The following is an 18,586-nucleotide window of genomic DNA, read 5'->3' on the forward strand; positions in this document are numbered from 1 at the left end:
GGGATTTTGGCACTAAGCCCTGTGGACAGATAAAATTCAAAAAGAAACTTTTTTAAACTAAAGAATAGATGAAAACTCCCAGCGCTGAAAGAGTCTTAGCTGGCTATAAAAATCTTTTACGAGCCATGTACTTTCCTAAGGGTGTGTTACTAGATATTTTGGCCCCATTTTTTCCTTTTAATTGTTTATTTTGAATAAGTAACTATGACTTGCATATAAAAAAAACACCTTTAAGTAAAAAAAATGAATCACATCTCTCTGAAATTGAGTAATTTAGGCTCAATAAGTTGAGACGGGGTGCCAAAACCTTTGCAAAGTATGCTGTTGAGCTCTACTCAATCTGACTTTATACCTCAAATTGAACCCTACCTCCTCATCCTCCTCTGGTGATAATGCTGTTATGAGCTCATTTGATATTTGACAACTGTTTAAAGGATAAAAGCCAGATTTAAGTGTCCTTTCCCCTTTCGTAGTCACTTAAGTACTCCAACACTAAACTTAAAAAATGGTATGAGAGAATTGTTTACATTCTCGAGGGACTTCAGTCTGAACACTCGGGTGAATTGATTTATCATCGCAGGCCCACATCTTTGTCAGCACAGTCCAACATAAAACACTGACAATTGTTGCTTTGCTTCCACAAACTAACCTGACCCACAGGCTGCGTGGAGACAGAACATGATTACAAGTTACAGTGTCACTGATCGAGATAAAAATGTAAGAGTTGATTGATTGTAGCAAGTCTACCATATTTTCCTTACAGCAACTTCAGAGCGAATTATTCCCGATGACCCCCCCTTCACTCCTGGCTTTACCCATTTTCAGGCATCAGTTTTCTTTCCTCTCGGTGCCCTCTTGGGAAGTAGTGTTTTGAATTCCCCCAGTGAGCTGGCTGGCCTCACTCTCTGTCCTGAATCATGTAAACACCGTTTTTTTTTCTTTCCACACAGGCTAGAACAAACATCTGACCATCAGTCAAGCCTCGCTGCCTGGGCTTCCAGGCAGAGCACTTGATCTCCATCCAGTTTGGGCAGAGGAACCAGTTTAGTCACTTTTGTCTGTTATGTGCATAAGTGTCCCATTTCCATCTGAACTGGAGTGAACCCAAATACTGAAGTGCAGCACCAGCTTCTTGTAATACCACACTCTGCCTGGCTGAAAGTATAAACCGGCCTGGACAATATTATTTTACAGACTCAGCGTTTACATGCCAAGAACAAATTAACAGTCATTTATTTAGCAGCACTGTCACATGATACAACACCTGCCCTAATCCTGTGGATCAGCGAGTATTAGTTAAAAAATGAAAGCATCCCTCCTCATCACTCCTCTCTGTCGCTCCGTCTTTCCACTCTCTAATAGAGACCCACGCGCAGTCATATGCACATGACCCGCCTGTGGCCAGGTCTTTAATTCTGCAGTAACCGATACATTCCATTGCCATGTGTGAGAGTGTTTTTCATCCGTCAACTGACTGATAGTGATATTTAAACGTTTAACAATTATGTGTCCCTCACATCTGGGCTGAATTTCCTTCAGCTAGCAACACTAGATAACGTCAGGTCAATTTGTTTTTAATCCAAAAGCCTGGACCGCATTAATATGTTGTTTGAATTTTATATTCAAGTATTCTCGCACTGATAAAGGATTTTGGGAGCGGGTGTGACATGGTAAGAGAAACAATCTTTTTCGAGCACTGTCTGTACAAAGGGGTGGACTCTGAGGTGAGAGTGCACACATTTGGAGTAGTGGCTCAGGAAAAGAACAGGTATTCTTCCATCAGAGGAGAGATTAGTTTATATTTGGATACATTTTGTTGTAAATGTGGTACAGTGATGTAGCTGTTTGGCTTTGCATTGTATGATATCCTGATGCTCATACTGAAAAGATTTGTGCTCTGTTTAAATTTCCAGCTGTGCTTAATAGAAACCATGCAAATGCAAAGAATGTTGTCCTTAAACGCTCCATACCTGCTGACCTCTCCTCCTCCTGTACCTGCTCTACGGTGATATTTCTATGGAACTATGAACATAATTGAACACAAGTCTGTTTTTTAATTTATAATAGTGACAAATGGTTGTTCAAAATGTAATCAGATCCTTTACTGTATGAAAAATATTAACACCACCCCGTCAAAATGCTTCATTACATGTAAAAGCATTAAGTCTTGCGCTGAAAATGTAACATTTTAATGCTGTACAAGTATAAGTGTTACTGGTAAACTTGCCTGGTAAAGGTATGTATTTGGTCTACTTTTTGAGTATAAATAATGATGTAATAATTTTAATGCTAAGACTTGGTTGTTTTTTTTTTTTAATCGGTTTATGTACTATTTCATGTTGAAACATGTGAACATGTCCTATGTTTTTATGTAAACCTCCAGTTGTCAATTGTAGTGGTGATGTACAGTGTTTTTCTTTAAACTGCATAAAGTAGCATTAAATTCAGTAATTCCTGAATGTGAGTACCTCAAAGTCGTATTGCGTACACTGTAAGGGTTGTGTCTGCACTATCTTGTGTTGTGGGAACCAGGAATGACCTTTACTTTATTATGCTGCACACTGTCTTTGTCTCTACGGCAACTGTTCAAGTGTCAGCATTTGCAAAATGAACAATTTGAATCCAAAGAAGTAAACAAATCCTTTCTCAGAGTGAGCCAGTGCCAGCACTGATGAACACTGCGTACACTCCTTTTTGCTATCTCTTTGGCAGTTTAAGACTTCTTCGTTCCTGGCTGCAGATATGGATGAGTAATGCATGAATGAAAAAGAGTGTGATTAAGATGCAGAGGAATGGCGTGGCGCAATTTTCCACATCTTGTCTGGATTTCTTTTTGTTTTATGTTGTAACATTAAAATAACTTAAATTAAGAACTGTCTTATTTAGATATTGGGTGTAATGAACTAGTAACTAACCAGGTTATGTTGTGCAATAGTTACAATTGTACAATAGTACAATTCAAATACGTATTCAAGTCCCACCCTCCTACACATAAGCCTAAATGACACAATGGTGAGGGTCAGGGAACGTGATTGTTTCCACAGAGAACAATGCGTCTTAATTTCCAACATTTTACTGCCACCTAGTGGCATAAACTAAAACTACATCTCCTCATATTGGTACCTGAAATCGGTTAATAGAAACTGATCCTGTGAGAGAGATTATTTTGTCACAGTGGCAGCATATAAAAACAAAGTAACAATGGAAATGAGACCGCAAGAACACGTGTGAAAAGGCGTGTGGTAAGAAGCACATTATGCATGATTATGGTAAAATTAGAAGGAAAATATTGAGAAAAGAAATAGAAAACGGAAACGGGAGACTATGTTTACAGAGGAAAAACAAAACAACAGCAAAACATGGACGCCCTTGACAAAAACGTGCTTTCGCTGTCAGAGTGTGCGGAGCTCACGGCCAAAATTAAACGCTCTGTCAAAGTTACTGCTTCATCTGTTGATTTCAGTCCTGTAGATAAATGGGACGACTTTAGAGGTTAATTGCTAGGTTGATGTTTAGTTATTGTTAAAGTATTGGGAAAAAAGACCAAAACAAAGAACTAACTGCTGGTACATCATTGGTATGTCAGCATCTCTAAACAGGTTCACGGAAGAATTAAACCTGTCTTCTGCAGCTTGTGTGAAACAGAAAACTCACTGTTTGGTGAATATTTCTAACAGTGCAATTTGACCATCTCTTATTTTTTTCTGTTTAATTTGGTCACATGCTGCTCAAATCTTGTAAAGTTAACTCGGACAAACGTGTAATGAGTGATTTTTGTACTATATCGATAAAACTGACGCGAATCCCAAACTAAACGGAATAAAAAATGAGCCATTTATTAAACTTGTCTTCTCACGATCCAAACCTAAACTAGTCCTTTCTGCTAATATCTCTCTTCAAAGATCCTGTATTTTAAATTTTGAAAACCTCACTTGAGATGTCTGGTGTGAATAATTGTAAATGTGCTGTTTGACGCTATCAGAACATTCTCGTTTTTTCTTGTGCATTTGTGACGAAAAACTGGTCCCGGTGTTTGAAAACCGAAAAGCGGGGATGAAGCACATAAAGGCCCCTCTGTGTCAGCAGCCCTCCTTTGCTGTTTTGATGGTAATACTGCAGCAGTGTCGCCGCACAGTTCCGCCTCTGGTCCTGCAGGCTGTAAACAGTCTGTCTGGGCCCCATCCTCCGTGCGTCATACGTAACACACCAAGCCCCGCCTCCGGCCTGGCTGTCACGCACCAGTTACGTCTGACCGTAAAAAATAGAAACTTCCAAGATGGCCGAGTCCGTGGACTCCATGCATTTCGCAGCGAACAGCAAAACAAATTCCCCCAAACCCCTGATAGCGAAACGGCCGCCCGAGAGCCGTCCGCAGTCTTCCAGCGACATTTTCCCACCGCCTCCCAAGAAGGTCCGGGTGGAGGAGAAGGGCCTGAAGCACAGGAAACTGAACGGAGAGGTGTGCGCAGGGGAAAAACACAACGGGAAGCAGAGTTGTGGAAGCCCAGCGAAATGGAGTTTCGGCCCGGCCAAGGCGAGCCACTCCACCGCCGCCGCGATGCCAGCTGCGCCTGTCCGGAAAATCTTCAAAATCAGCAACTTCCTCGCTTCGCCCCTCAAAGTGAAAAAGGCGAAAGAGAAGCGACACAAGGAGAAGGAGAAGAGCAGCGAGGCGCCGCGCAGCTCCGCCGCGGCTGTGGAGAAAGTGAGCCCCGCTAGCTGCCATACAAAGACCGAGAACGGCGACGTGAAAATGCTACAGAGAGGTAGGACAGCTCGCCCGGGCGGCTCTCCGCTGCACCCTGCTTCACCGTGTTTGTGGTCAAATGTTAACCTTGTGTGAATTAAGGATGCCATAACATGATTAATCAATTAATCTCACAATTTACCGTATTACAGGCCTCAGTATTTACTGGGCCCATATGGTGGTTTTACACGTGGAAATGTTTGTTCTTCAGTTTTGAGGCTTGGTGTGGATGAAAAAGCATTTCAGCTCACTGTGTCGCCTCCGTTGCCTTCCTCAGATCACCGTGCGAAGGAGAAGGACAGGCTGAAGAAGAAGGAACAGAGTAAAGAGTGGAAAAATCACAAGCTGCCACCTGTACATGACATCGCAAGAGAAAACGGAGAAGTGACCTCTCCTCAGAAAGGTAGAGCGTGAAATAAGCAAAGATGGGACGAAGTGGGACTTTTCTCCTCTTTTGGAATAACTGTCAGCATTCAGAGTTAGTTGTGGGAATTTTCTCTGTTCTGCTGTCAATAGTTGTGGTCAAAGAGAGCATTATATTTCATGTTAATTGATGTTAGAATTTAAGATGAAATGTTACTGATGAGAAGGATTAATTCTAAAGTTATTCACATTTTAAGAAGTTCACATAACCAGCTTAATGTATTGACATCTAAAGCTGCACAGCCATGTATTTGCTCTGTAAACCGTTTTCCTTTTGTGTCACAGAGTCTAAAGAAAAGCTTAAGGCTTCCTCAGAGGAAGATCTGCTGCTGAAGAAACTCAAGAAGAAGAAGAAAAAGAAGCACAAAGATGGCGAGCGCGTGAAGGAGCGGCACAGCCGACCCAAGATGTTCCACCGCTCGTGCCAGACTGTGTGCTCCGGCGTCGCTCTGGGTCTGCCCGAGTTCCTCAGTCGAATCAACGGGAACAGCAGCAGCAGCAGTCTGGTCCACAGCACCACCTCGCCCCAACAACACCTCCACCAGGATCCCACTTTTACTGCCGCGACCCCCACCTCCATCTCCTCCATGGTCAGGCTGGGCTACAGCTCCCCTCTCCACTGCACCCCGTCGCCGGGCCTGCCCGGACTGGAGTTCGGCAGCCTGGTCCACATCGAGCAGCAGGCCAACGGCGGTGCGTCTGTGGTGCACGCCTACAGCGAGCAGCTCTCCTGTCTGTCTCCAGCCGAGATGGAGCGCTTCGCAGAGGAGTTTGTGACCCTGTCTTTCAGCGAGGACGAGGCCCAGGCTGCACGCTACGTGATGGGAATCATCCACGGAGCGGCGTCTTACCTCCCAGACTTCCTGGAATACTTCTCCTACAAGTTCCCCAACGCACCCGTGAAGATGGAGGTGCTCGGGAAGAAGGACATAGAGACCACGACCATGGCCAACTTCCACTCTCAGGTGAGGATGTGTTCTTTTCTCCTCTCTGGTGGGCGGTATTAAAAGAGGAGGATGCCGGACTGTCTGCCTTGATGCTGCGAAGCGTCACTGAGTTGTCCGACAGCCTCGGCTGTCACAGGATGAAGGCGACACATCTGCAGTTTTTGTCCAGACTGTGACTGGATACAGCCGCCGCCGCCGCTGTGCTGCGCTGAGGCATCTTTAATCTCCCTGCGTGCGTTCGAAGCGTGTCACTGTTCAGGTTGTCGTGTGGAGCTGTAAGCTCTGATGATGTGTAGCTTAAAAAAAAACAACTCATCTCTCCTCACTCTGTGGCACTTTCTTTGGATTTGGTCTTTCATGTCAGATGCCGCCAAGAAAGTGTGACTTGAATAAGCTGAAGGTGGCAGGATAAGTATGGAGGACTGTTTGTGTTCTATAATCAGATAAATTTATGAAGGAACATCAGTCTGGCTCCCGTCAGTTTAAACCTGAGCAGTGCAAACACGGGCAGTTGGTGCTGTTTGCTTGTTTCTGTTTTATTTTTGTCTGAGCAGATCTGAAATATGTCTTTGGTTCTTAATCTGTAGCTTTCCTTCCTTATCTGAAGCCCTGTGATGAGGTCCATACGATCAGGCCATCGATGAACCATCGCATCACACAATTAACCTGAATCCACACATTTTATTTCTGATCAGCAGTTCCTTACAGATGTGTTTGAATTCAGTTATTACATCTTCTAGTTGTCAGAGGAAGCCCCAACAGTTAAATGTTGGGAAACCAGATGTGGCTTTTGGTTCTTTATTTTCTTTTTTCTTAGTCAGCGTTTACTAAAAGTTGGTGCCTAATTGGATCAGAGATTTAGACCAAATGGGAGGGACGCTCTGCAGTGATTGGTGGTTGGAGGTGGGGTCGAGCAGCACAGCTGATACAATCTAGCATGTTCTATCCTCATTTAAACAGCTTTCTTGAAGCCTGGGGAGTCAGTTTAGGGATACCAGGATCCTGCATTTCGTCTCGTTGCTGATCCCATTGAAACCAAACAAGGTGCAACTTTCAGTATATTTTCTTGCTCGACCTTTTTTTCGGACTAAGATGATTTGAACTGTAGACTCGCAGCTTTCTGCATTAGTAGATTTAAGTGGGTGAACTCTTTCATGACCACGTGTGCTTTCAGTCGAATTAAACCTCGTCTTTTTACTGTTTTTCTCTCCTTTTGCTCTCAAAACAAAGTCCCTCGTCACACAGCAACACTTGCATGCAGACGTACGTGTGCAGGATGGAAGCAGTGCACACCTTTCCAAAGCAGTTGTGTTCGCTGTCCAAAGGAATTTTTTTTTAAAAGTTCAGGTGATGTTATTATAGCTGTCATCCCCAAAATGTGCAGGCAAAGCGGCCCAAACACAACAGAGAAAACTCTCCATTCTGCAGCAACAACAGCTTAATTCTCAAAGTTGTCCCACCGACCGGAGGTCCGGGAGTCAGCTGGTCCTGAGTTATGGAGCAGTCCTCCGCCTCTGTGTAGTCTGACAGGAACTACGTTTATGTGCAACTGAACTAAATCTGTGCCTGCACTGGTGTGGTTTGACTTCACAGACTGAAGTCCCCGGGCAAAAACTCCACATGTTCACATTACTGTCGGAGGAAATCTTTACACATGAAGGCTTTTTTTTTTTTTTTTTCCAAAAGTTTGTTTCTGGTTTCCTGCCCAAAAGATTAAAACGAGTCTGTATGTGTGTCGGGACGCCCATGTGTGAGTGGACAAGGCCTGTGTTTACATGCTGTAGTTCTGGATTTAGCTGGCATGGCCTCACAGACGATGCTGTTGTTTGAACTATTTCTCACAGCAATAAATGAATAGAGATTTGTTTTGGTATTAAGGATAAAGAAAGCACTCACGGCTGCTAATGACACCTTCTGGGCCAACTTTTACTGTTCATATGTCGAGGTCGGCCGCGTCATTGTTCATTGTTCTCCTTCTCAGACCGGAGTGGTTTTACTGTCTCGTCAGTCATTTTTCTGCAGGAAATGAAGTCTCCGTGCAAAATTAAATCGGAGGGTGACGGCGTCGAATGTTGCCAAGGACAACCAACAAAATGCTTTAAGTTTCAGGTGCAGTTCTCGTCTGAGATTGTTTTCTGTGCTTCTCCAGTCTTCATCGTTTGGTCCTTCGTCTTCTTTCCGGCCAAAGTTAACTTCAAGCCATCGACCCACTGAGTCCGTGTTGGTTGAATTTCCACGATTATGGGCGCCGCGACACAGACATGCGCTTCCCATGAATCTGCCTCCTCCCTTTAGTTGGCAATTATCACGTCTTTTAAGAGCTTTTTAAAGAATTTGATTTAAATGTAACTTTATTCTTTTTAAAGCAGGAGTCGTTCGGTTCTTGTTGGGAGATTTTCTAACAGTGAAAATCCTTCTTAGTCCTTAGTTTGGTGAGATTTGAGGGCCATCGTACACGCCGTGCACTTAGTTTACAGCTTATTTTGGGGTATATTTAAGAATTCTGTTGTTGAAGTCCATGTTTAGCTTTTTTCGCTTCCAAGAGCTGGTCCAACCTTAATATGAAATTTGTTTCATATTTCTGGTTTCCTCTGAAGATGGAATACGTTGAACCCCTTCAGCCAAAGCATTAAATATTAAGTATTATAGAAGCTACCTCATCATAAGGGCTGGTGATGGGCTGCATGCTAACACCTGCATAGATAACATATGGTGGCTGTATTTTCCAGTCCTAATTCTCTGAATTATCTATGAAATGTTCCTCCAGCTCTCTGGCTGCAGCAGTCCAGAGCATGATGAGTCCACTCTTCCCAAAGTCCAGCATCTCCAATACTCGAGCGAGTGTTTTTAACTCTTGGTTTTAGGCTTCAAGACTTCATTGTTCCTGTTAACCCGCTGCTCCCAAATAACATCCTGAACAGTGGAAACGGTTGCTTTGTTCCCTTCTTTTAATCCTCTCTTTCTTGTTGGGTTTCAGGTGCTAGGCAGCATCTTACAGGGGCCTACGGCAGTCATTGGGATGCTTAAGGCGTTTCTATAAAGCTTTTAGAACTCCTTATATTGTTCTTCTATCCAGTCAAACTCAAAAACATTAGTGGACAAACGAGAAGTAAAAGTTATCTGAGAGCACCAACCTGCTTCTGTACTTAGACGGCTCTCGTACAGCTCCGACAAACATTAAAGGCTAAAGTGAAACTGGTAAATTACTTGAGGCCAAAATATGTTTAATTTAAGATATTTTCACGGGTTTTCAGATCTTAATCCTTGTTTCTGATGTTGTCTGTCATCTAGACAAAGGAGGGTGATTTTGTACGTTATTTTGACTCCTGCACGTCGCGTACAGCTCGGTCAGCTGCTGATGACACTGCGCAGCGTAGCTTATCCACGCGTGGTCAGTTGATGGAAGTAATCCTTGTGTCTGAGCTTGTGTGTGTGTCTGTTTGGCTCCGTGTCTCTCTGGGTATTTATGGGGGTGGGAGGGTTTAAAGCATAAAAGGTGCCATATAAATAAAATTTGATTTGATTTGATAAAGTTTTCTGCTACACAAGGACAAAATGACGTGTTTAAAGAGCCTGTTGATAGATAAAAAACAATAAGTCCTTGATTCGTACACGGTAAAGATTTTTTGAGCTGCATCATCTCTGCTTCCTTCTGTTAAAGCGAGAACCTCAGTCTGTCACAGCTGGACATTTATTCACAGATAAGCAAGTTTTTTTATTTTTATTTTACAGTCGGGCTTGTTTCTCTAGACTTGAACGCGTCGTATTTCTTTTTTTCTTTGATTCCTTAGAGTGTGGGGAGTTTCCTTTCTGTCGATGAGCCCTAAATGCGTTGAGTTTTTCAGTGAAAGGAAAGGTCACGCCACTTATTTGAAGAACACTCTTGAATCCTGTGCATGTCAGAATCAGATGTAGCACCTGCAGGGTCTGATCTGTGGTGTCTCCTGCAGGTGAAGCGGACGTACTCCCAGGGAACCTACCGTGCCGGGGCCATGCGGCAGGTCAGTCTGGTCGGGGCTGTGGATGAAGAGGTCGGAGACTACTTCCCTGAGTTCATCAGCCTGTTGGAGGAATCTCCTTTCCTGGTGGTTAGTGCACTCATGTCTGCGCACACGCACCCTGCTACAGACAGACAGTGACGTGTCAACATCTGTTTAACCTCTCCCTTTGTGTTGCTGTCACGTTATGTAAGCTCAAGTTTCTCTTCCTGCGTCTGTGCAGCGGACTCTGCCCTGGGGAACGTTTTCCAGTCTGCGGCTGCAGAGCCCCACCGAGAGCGACGACGGCCCCATCATGTGGGTCAGACCTGGAGAACAGATGATCCCGGTGGCAGACATGCCAAAATCGCCATTTAAACGGAAAAGGTGGGGGAATTATTATGGACGCTGGGACTGAAGCTCTACACAGTCACACCACATACTTGAGATGTGTACTATTATACAAATACAGCACTTTTGAGTGAGCCGTAATATGTTTAACAGATGCACGTGATAGTCTGTGTTGGTAAGTCACATCTTTAGAGCTTAGTTGTATTTGGAGGTATGTTACCATGGTAACTCGACAACGATGTATGTCCATACACTGTGACGATTACAATTAAGTTGTTTCTTTTTATACTTTCTCTCGATTTTCCACTTTGGTAAAACGGTGATATTGCTACTTAATGTTAATACTGTGGAATATGAGTCACAGACTGAGTCTTTAACCGTGACCTCTCAGTTCATCTTCATTTTCAAAAGAGTTGTTAGAAGAAAATGTCTGTTCAGTACTTTTCACTCGTCTCTCAGTCACATGTAAATCCTCACAGTGGCGAACACGCGTGTTTCAGGTCCACCAACGAGATAAAGAACCTGCAGTATCTACCCAGAGCCAGTGAGCCCAGAGAGATGCTGTTCGAGGACCGCACGAGAGCCCACGCCGACCACATCGGTCAAGGCTTTGAGAGGCAAACGACAGCTGCTGTAGGTGTACTGAAGGCAGTGCGCTGTGGAGAGGAGTAAGTGCAAATGACTGTACTTTAATTTGAATGATCAACCCCAAGAAATGAGAAGGAAAAAAAAAGGATACGGTTTCTAATTGAGCAGTGGAGATGGCCAGTGTAAAAACTATTACTATGTTGTGTGTTACATATACAGAAGATGGATGCTGTATGGTGACTTTTAAGCTGTTTTAAAGTTGATCTTTACTTGTGACCGGATGTGACCTCAGATCAGTAAACGGGACTTGATGTGTTGTCTTACAGCAGCGACACTCCTGCCCGGATCACCAAAGACGTTGTGTGTTTCCACGCGGGAGATTTCCCAGATGTGGTCATGAGGCTTCAGCTGGACCTCCACGAGCCCCCGCTGTCCCAGGTGGGTCCGTTTCCCTGATCGGGTCAAGCAGGGCATCGACAGTTCGTCCTTTAAAGCTGAACTAATTACTTTTCTTTCTGGCTGTAGATGTGATATTGATGAACTAAGTTATTTGTTAGTGAACACAGAGGAATATTTAGCAACTTAAAAGCAAAAAAAAAAAAAAAAAAAACAAAGTTAAAGGTAATAAAATATTTGTTTTACATGTATTTATTAGAGAGGTGTGCATACCGATTGACCAAAATCGTCCTGTTTGATTATCGGGTCAGTCTTACGTATTTAACTCTGTGCTGGTCAGCTTCACACACACGACCTGCACAGTTGTTCCTGCCACGTCCGGGCCTTTGTGCACACATCACAGCCCCACGCATGAGTGGACGTTTTTCTCTTTTCTTGCAAAGAAGACACAAAGTTTGATTTGTTCAGACTTGTTTGAGATTGTGAGTGTACAAGATGAGCTTTTTACTGCACCTGCTTTAAGACAGACTGAGTTATTAACTCATTAATGTTTCATAAGAAGAATGTCCTTAAAACACAAAGAGCCATAATCCTGTTTCCATTAAATCAAAAATGTCCTGTAAGCTGCTCAAATGTAGTCTGTAAGTGCACCCGACTGTGAGAACAATATGCAGGGCTCATCAACACACTGCGACAGCCTCTGCTACTTGTTATGAGGTGCAAATAATTTCAGGTCCTGTATTCTGATGTCATTTTTAGGACTTATTTAATAGTCATTGTGAATTTAAAGTTGAATTTACTTGTGTTTGCATTGTTGATGTTTGCTGACGTAAAACTTTGAATCAAAAGTGGATCGGCTACATAAGTGGTCACTGGTAATCAAAAACACAGCAGCTGCACTGACAGGAACTTCTGCACTGCAGATGTTTGCATTCATTATTTTTTCTTTTCCAGCCTGAAAGAAAAAGAGCCGCCATTTGAGTCTGACGTGATAGAAAAGAATCAGTTTTATACTATGAAGAGAAAAGGCTACAAAAGTATTAGTGTGCCAGCGTTGTGTTAACAGCCTGTTTTTAAATAATGAAGCGTGAAAATCTCCAGCCTGTAAACTGCTAACATGTCACACTTTGTTGATTATCACTGGAGATCATTGGAGAATTGTTTTTCCCAGTAAGACACCGTAAGCTTGTAGATCTCCAGTTTGCCAGCCTTTCTAAAATGTACAAATGTGATGAAGAAATGCAAGTCTTTGCACTAGTTTGATTTCTTAAATCCACGTGCTCTTGTCCCTGCCTCCACAGTGCGTCCAGTGGATTGACGATGCCAAGCTGAACCAGCTGAGGAGGGAGGGGATCCGATACGCCCGTATTCAGCTGTACCACAATGACATCTACTTCATCCCCAGAGGAGTTGTCCACCAGTTCAAGACTGTGTCTGCGGTCTGCAGTCTGGCCTGGCATATCCGCCTCAAACAGTATCACCAACAAGAAGAAGGGGAGAATCCGGAGGATAAGTGCTCACCGAGCGATGCAACACATGACATCAAAGAGGAGGAAGATGAGGAGGAAGAGGGGAAAGAGTGTGACCTCGATGAGCAGAATGTATCAAAGCTGGAGGAGGAGGAGGAGGACGTGGAGGGAGGGGAGGGCCCAGCCCCACAAACTCCAACACCAATCTTCAAGGAGCGAGAGGACAGAGCCGAGCTGAAGGAGTCGTCAGAAACACAGTCGCTACCTCCAGTTAAAAATGAAAGAGATGAGGTTGTAGTCTGTCCCACATTAATGGAACCTAAAGGTGAGGAAGACGTGAATGAGGACAGTAAAGGAGGCACCGACGCATATCAAACACTGCAGAGGGGCCACGAGGAGGGTGGAGTGGAGGCTGCATCAATAAAATCTTTACAGCAAATTAGGAAGGAAAGTGATGTGGAGGAGGAGCGGCAGCACAAGACAGCTGTGCCCGGTCAAGGTCTGAAAGAGAGAAGTAAAGAGAGTACAGCGAGCACTAACAACACACCACAGATGAGAAAGGAAAAGGATAAAGGAAAAAGAGAGAAAGACGAAAAGGAGAGGGTTAAAGAGAAGAAGGACAAGGATAGGAGCAAGGACAGGGATAAAAAAGACAGGGCGAGAGAGCGAGAGAAGGAGAAAGTAAAAGCTGAGGGAGGCAGAGAAGGTAGCACACTGCCGCAGATGAAGAAAAAGGAGGACGAGGAGCGGACAAGAGAGGTCAGTAAAGCCTCCCAAACTATCGCGCCTGCTCAGAGAGACGAGAAGTGGGCCAAGGAGTGGGACTCAAAAACACAACCCCACGTCAAGAGAGAGAAGGAGCACGAAAAAGAGCGGGGAGGCTCACAGGCAGCGACTCACCAACGGCCTGAGAAAGAGGAGGCTCGAGACTCCTGTACGCATAAACACAAGACTTCACACGGCAAGAAGGAGAAGAGCGGCCACAGAGAGGGCAAGGACAGCAACACGCCGAGCGCACAGGGGACACCGGCCAAGCCCGGGAGGGAAGACGGGAAGATGCACAAACCTGCAAACCTTCAGCTAAAGAAAGAAGGTAAAAGGGACAAAGATTTCAGCAGCAAAGAGGAGAAGAAGAAGCCGGCTTCAGTTTCTGCTCAGCCAGAACACAAACCAGCACGGACTCTTGTCACCTTTGACCTCTTTAAACCGATGGAGGCTCAGCAAACTTTGGCCCTTTCCTTCACAGACAGTAGACCTAAACTGCACCATCACAGTGACTCTCGAGGCTCTTCCTCCAAGTCTGGATCAGACAGTCGGACAGTTGTGCCCTCTAAAGGACCAAAAGTAAAAGACTGTGCGCAGGGGAAACCCGCCTCAGCGCTACAGGACACTGGGCCGCTGCCGCAGCAGCACTCATTAAAACAGCCCCTGAAAACACACACGCCCCAAACAAAAGACTTATTGATATGAATGTCTAGTCTCCTCTTTTTTACTGTACAACTTACGCCAAGGTTTTGTTAAAATATTTGAGAGTTCATCCCTCCTTCGGACATCGCCGGTCTTTGACGAAAGTGCTCAGTTACTGTGACACAGCCACTTTATTTCTGTGACGCAGCGAAGCCAGGATGCACTCTGGGAGTATTTTAACAGCGCCTAAGAATGTAAGCTAAGTAGCTCACTTCACGTTTGTTAGCAGATGTATGTAGGCTTAATATAAAATGTTATGTGACCCGTGTGTCGGTGCCTGTGCACTACTTAGCTTCGCTCTTAAAGCACCTATTTTAGGTACTGGACTAGCCAATCTGAAAACAACCATCCTTACTCTCTTCTATAGGAAACATCTACATTCACCGTTTGGGACATGAGGGGGAAATCGCAGAGCTCCTCAGAGCTGAAAAATAAAAATCCTCTTTTTATTCTTGCTTTAGTTGACAGGCTTCATTGTTTCTAACACTCCAAAATCAGAGCAAGTAGTTGTTTTCAGACTGGACTGTTTGACTCACACAGGGCTGTAAATGATACTGTATGTACCAAAACTGTACAGTATAGATGTTATTAGCACCAATGTGAGAAAATGTATACAGAAATTGCATATATTTTTTGTAAGACAAGTTTTATTTTCCATAGAACTTATTTATATCATTTACTGTCCGTTTTTATTTGAAACCAATGTATGTGAAGATTTTGTTGTAAATACATTTTATTTCCTAAGATAAGACTTGGTAGTGTGATTTATACTCTGATCAGAACCTCTCAATAAATGGTTCAAAATGTTGACTAAGTCAAATTAATGTCTCCTGGTTTTGGATCGGCAGGGTGTGGATTCGTTGGGCGTGATGTGCACCTTTAATTAACGTCGATACAGAATGATGACAAGAAATGGAATAAACAGTCTCAGTTTTGCCTTTAGTCGTGACACAATAACACCTTTGCATCGGAGAAGCAGTGTTTGACAGCGTTATAATTTGAGCAACAAAGACGTTACAATGTGCAAACTTCAGTGAAGGATTCTTGATAGAGGATTATACAGTAAGTGAACATTGTTTTTAGGGTAATGACATGTCAGCCTCTGATAACGAGGACAACATATGACACCATCGATGTAAACAGTCTGAACTTTAAGCCCATTTCCATTATTCTATATAAATGGACCTGTTTTGGCTAACAGTTAAAATATGAAAACTATAAAGTCCGAAGCGTGCATGCACTGTACTCACAGGGGTGACGACCACAGTTGGGTACAAATGACATTTAATCCATGCAGCTAAATAAATTCTGAGTTTACATTCAAACAGTGTTGCTGACGGAGGACTATTTTTGGAGATATTTGTCGTAAACGGTGATTGATTAATCTCACATTTCCAAAAGAAAAATCTAAAAAAAGATAAAAAGGCTCAAAGTCAACCAGCACAGCAAGACAGAAAGGTGTAGAGGTGAATTTCAGAGCATCGTTCTGTGTAGCTGGTGCTCATGGCGGGTCAGGTTGTTCGTGGTCTGGACCAAAGTCCCATCTGGAAGAGATCCGGTCCACTTCTTTCTCTTTTGGTACTTAAAGAGTCCAAAAGCTTATCAAAGCTTGCATTTTTTTTTAAAAAGCGGACTTGTGTGTAAAATGTTCATTTCGAAATGAGGACTTCTGGCATCAGATAACGCAGTTAGCTCCTACTGTAGAGAGAAAAAGATATAGAGATGCAGTGTTTTGTCTCCATTGGTGGGACCCCAACCCACTGATTCCACAACCCTGTAGTGACTTCATCAGCCGATACAGAGAAACAGATGCTTTATAGTGTCTGCTTCAGCGGTGCGTCCTTTTATATCAAAAGTATTCATCCCATTCAGACGATTTCAATACAAGAGGTTCAGTCCCTCCTGTAGTGGAGAACACTGTGTCCCAGCTCCACCAGAGCTCCACCCAGCAGCACCCACAGAGGGACGCACACCACACTGACCAGCACGTCTATGAGCCTCTCCAAGCGGGAGCACAGTGTCAGACAGAAGGCCAGCTTCAGCAGTAGGGCTGTCATGTACCACAACCTCCTCTTCACGCTCTGCTCACCATCCCTGGGGTCAAAGTCCGGCTTGCAGCGGCCTGCCATCTTCACGATCAGCATGAGGATGAGGATGGTGTCAAAGGTCCACACAGGAAGGAAGATGAGAAACCAGTTCCACTGGATTTTGGAGTCCAGCTTGAGGACCAGCATGATGAGGAAGATCAGGGCAAAGATCCAGGAGAGGAGCACTCGCTGAGCCAGGGACATCTTCATTTATGAAGGACTGGCACGAGCCAGTGTCCCCCGCTCACAGAGACTGGAGAGGAGGCTGAAGACCACAGCGAAGGTGGCAGCGGACCAACACAACAGCAGAGCTGCCTCTCTCACGGATGAAACGCTACATTTGTGACCGCATGGTGTAACACAACAGTTAACAGTTAGTTTGACATAAAACATAAAAAAAACACCAGCACAGCAGTTCAAACTTTCATAAAAGAAGAATCAGTTCGTTGTCACTTCCTTTTAGCATTAGCACAAACCTGAAGCTACTGTATGTCCCACAGCTGCAGCTAACTTTTGACAACATTGTTCAAAGATGTCTTACCGAATTCCGTTAGAGCGTCAGTTTGTTTTCTCAAAACCGGAGTCTGAAAGACGAACTCTTCAACGAAAGAACGAACGTCTTCACATTTGAATTTGAACGGTTTTACAGCAACGTAACCACGTAATTGACATTAGCTTTCAGCTACTTCCAGCCGGCATTAACGTCAAGACTTCCGGTTAGTCCTTTCAGAATTGGGGCTGTTTGTTTAATCGACACATGGCTTCCGGGTGTTCTTTCAAAACAAAGGCACAATGTTAGCAACTGATGTGATGCTTCTGCATAAAACTAAGACATCATGAGATTGTCTCACAAGTTCTAAAAGCATATCATAAGAAACTAGCCAAACAAATGAGATATGACTGCTCTACGTGGTCATCGTTTATACATCGTGTAGAAAAAATTACCCAAAAATCACCTATTATCTATTGGCTAAGACATTTAAAGGAATGAAAATGCATCTACAGTCAGATGTTTTCAGTCAATGGGGTGACAATCAGGGGAGAATATGCTGCTTGATAGTCATAAAATTATCTGTTAAAGACTGATCTTCACATATGATTGCAGAAGGGTATGTTGGTTCAAACAAATATGACCTTAAAGGACTTCAGAAAAAAAAAGAGTAAATGATGCCAGTGAAGCCTCGAAAAAGAAATCAGGTTAATGTATAATCGGCTAAGCCCTTTATTGGGAAAGCATGAATAACAACATTGTGCTTGGCAGGACTGCAAGGTGAAAGCTGTTTCTCTTTACAAAGGGTGCTGCTGCCTGTCAGCATTTTGCTAAGATCATGAACTTGAAGTTAGAAGTTTAAATGTGAAGCGTTATTTTAGGAAAGGAAAACACCGCATTCCAGCGAAAATACCAACCCCCCTGTGAAACACATGGTCGTGGTAGTATCATGGTTTTAGCCTGTTTGGTAGCATTTGGGCCCAATCAGTTTGTCATGTTTGATGAAACTATCAATTCTTAATACCAAAAAATCCTAAAAGAAACTGTCAGGATTTGTCTATCCTCCAACTGAATCTCAAAGAAAAAGCGCATGACCAGTAAGCAAATGTTCAGACTTTACAGCTCACATATAAGGAAATATTTGGCCATTTTCCTCAAGTAAATGACCAGCTTTATTACATTTGTATAATTTGTTTAATTAGGTTTCTCTTCATCTACTCGTGTTAAAACCTGCTTATGCTTTAGGTTTTATTTATGCTCACATTTTTCCATTTCTAAGGGGTTCACAGACTCTTGACTATCCTATACATTTTTTATGGAACATCTGCTGAAAAAAATACAACAACAAAAAAAACTGTTTGCATCTTTGGTTCTTTTTCTGGAAATTGTGAAAGTTTCAACAACTTTGTTGTGACCCCCCTCACTAATAAATTAGTTTAAAGGTCACTTATCTCCGCCATGACCACTAAACAAACAACAATCTGCTGATAAAGATCCTAAGATCTAGCTGAAATCTTGGTTGAGAATGTGTCAGTGAACCTTGGGTTAAGAACCAAGGGATAAATAGTGAAATGAACACAGGCTCACTGAGATTGTTTTGGTGGTGAAGATACTTTAAAAACTTACATTTCTTTATGTTACTAA

At 43.4% G+C, this 18,586-nt stretch overlaps 2 protein-coding genes across 2 annotated transcripts; one reads left to right on the plus strand and one right to left on the minus strand.

The window, feature by feature from the left end:
• Positions 1–3,974: 3,974 nt before the first annotated feature.
• Positions 3,975–15,175, plus strand: LOC140306969 (lysine-specific demethylase RSBN1L-like). Its single transcript, XM_072385630.1, has 8 exons — positions 3,975–4,766; positions 5,025–5,150; positions 5,456–6,135; positions 10,068–10,205; positions 10,339–10,481; positions 10,946–11,113; positions 11,360–11,471; positions 12,731–15,175. The coding sequence occupies exons 1-8, from the start codon at positions 4,277–4,279 to the stop codon at positions 14,366–14,368; spliced, it is 3,495 nt and encodes a 1,164-aa protein (XP_072241731.1). The 5' UTR covers positions 3,975–4,276; the 3' UTR covers positions 14,369–15,175.
• Positions 15,176–15,285: 110 nt separating this feature from the next.
• On the minus strand, positions 15,286–17,204 carry tmem60 (transmembrane protein 60). Its single transcript, XM_072385631.1, has 2 exons — positions 16,994–17,204; positions 15,286–16,786 (listed from the first exon to the last, which is right to left on the minus strand). Exon 2 carries the CDS (start codon positions 16,660–16,662, stop codon positions 16,258–16,260), a length of 405 nt encoding a protein of 134 aa, XP_072241732.1. The 5' UTR covers positions 16,663–16,786; positions 16,994–17,204; the 3' UTR covers positions 15,286–16,257.
• Positions 17,205–18,586: the final 1,382 nt, after the last annotated feature.

Source organism: Leuresthes tenuis, unplaced genomic scaffold (genome assembly GCF_036924035.1).
Source record: "Leuresthes tenuis unplaced genomic scaffold, fLeuTen1.0.hap1 SCAF_5, whole genome shotgun sequence".
Taxonomy (NCBI): domain Eukaryota; kingdom Metazoa; phylum Chordata; class Actinopteri; order Atheriniformes; family Atherinopsidae; genus Leuresthes; species Leuresthes tenuis.

What these genes read in the sequence shown, in the direction of transcription:
- LOC140306969 (XM_072385630.1), top strand. Translation starts at nt 4,277, where the DNA reads ATGGCCGAGTCCGTGGACTCCATGCATTTCGCAGCGAACAGCAAAACA. An exon ending in AGTGACCTCTCCTCAGAAAG is followed by an intron (nt 5,151 to 5,455) that starts GTAGAGCGTGAA and finishes TTTGTGTCACAG; the next exon opens with AGTCTAAAGAAAAGCTTAAG. An exon ending in TGGCCAACTTCCACTCTCAG is followed by an intron (nt 6,136 to 10,067) that starts GTGAGGATGTGT and finishes TGTCTCCTGCAG; the next exon opens with GTGAAGCGGACGTACTCCCA.
- tmem60 (XM_072385631.1), bottom strand. Translation starts at nt 16,662, where the DNA reads ATGAAGATGTCCCTGGCTCAGCGAGTGCTCCTCTCCTGGATCTTTGCC.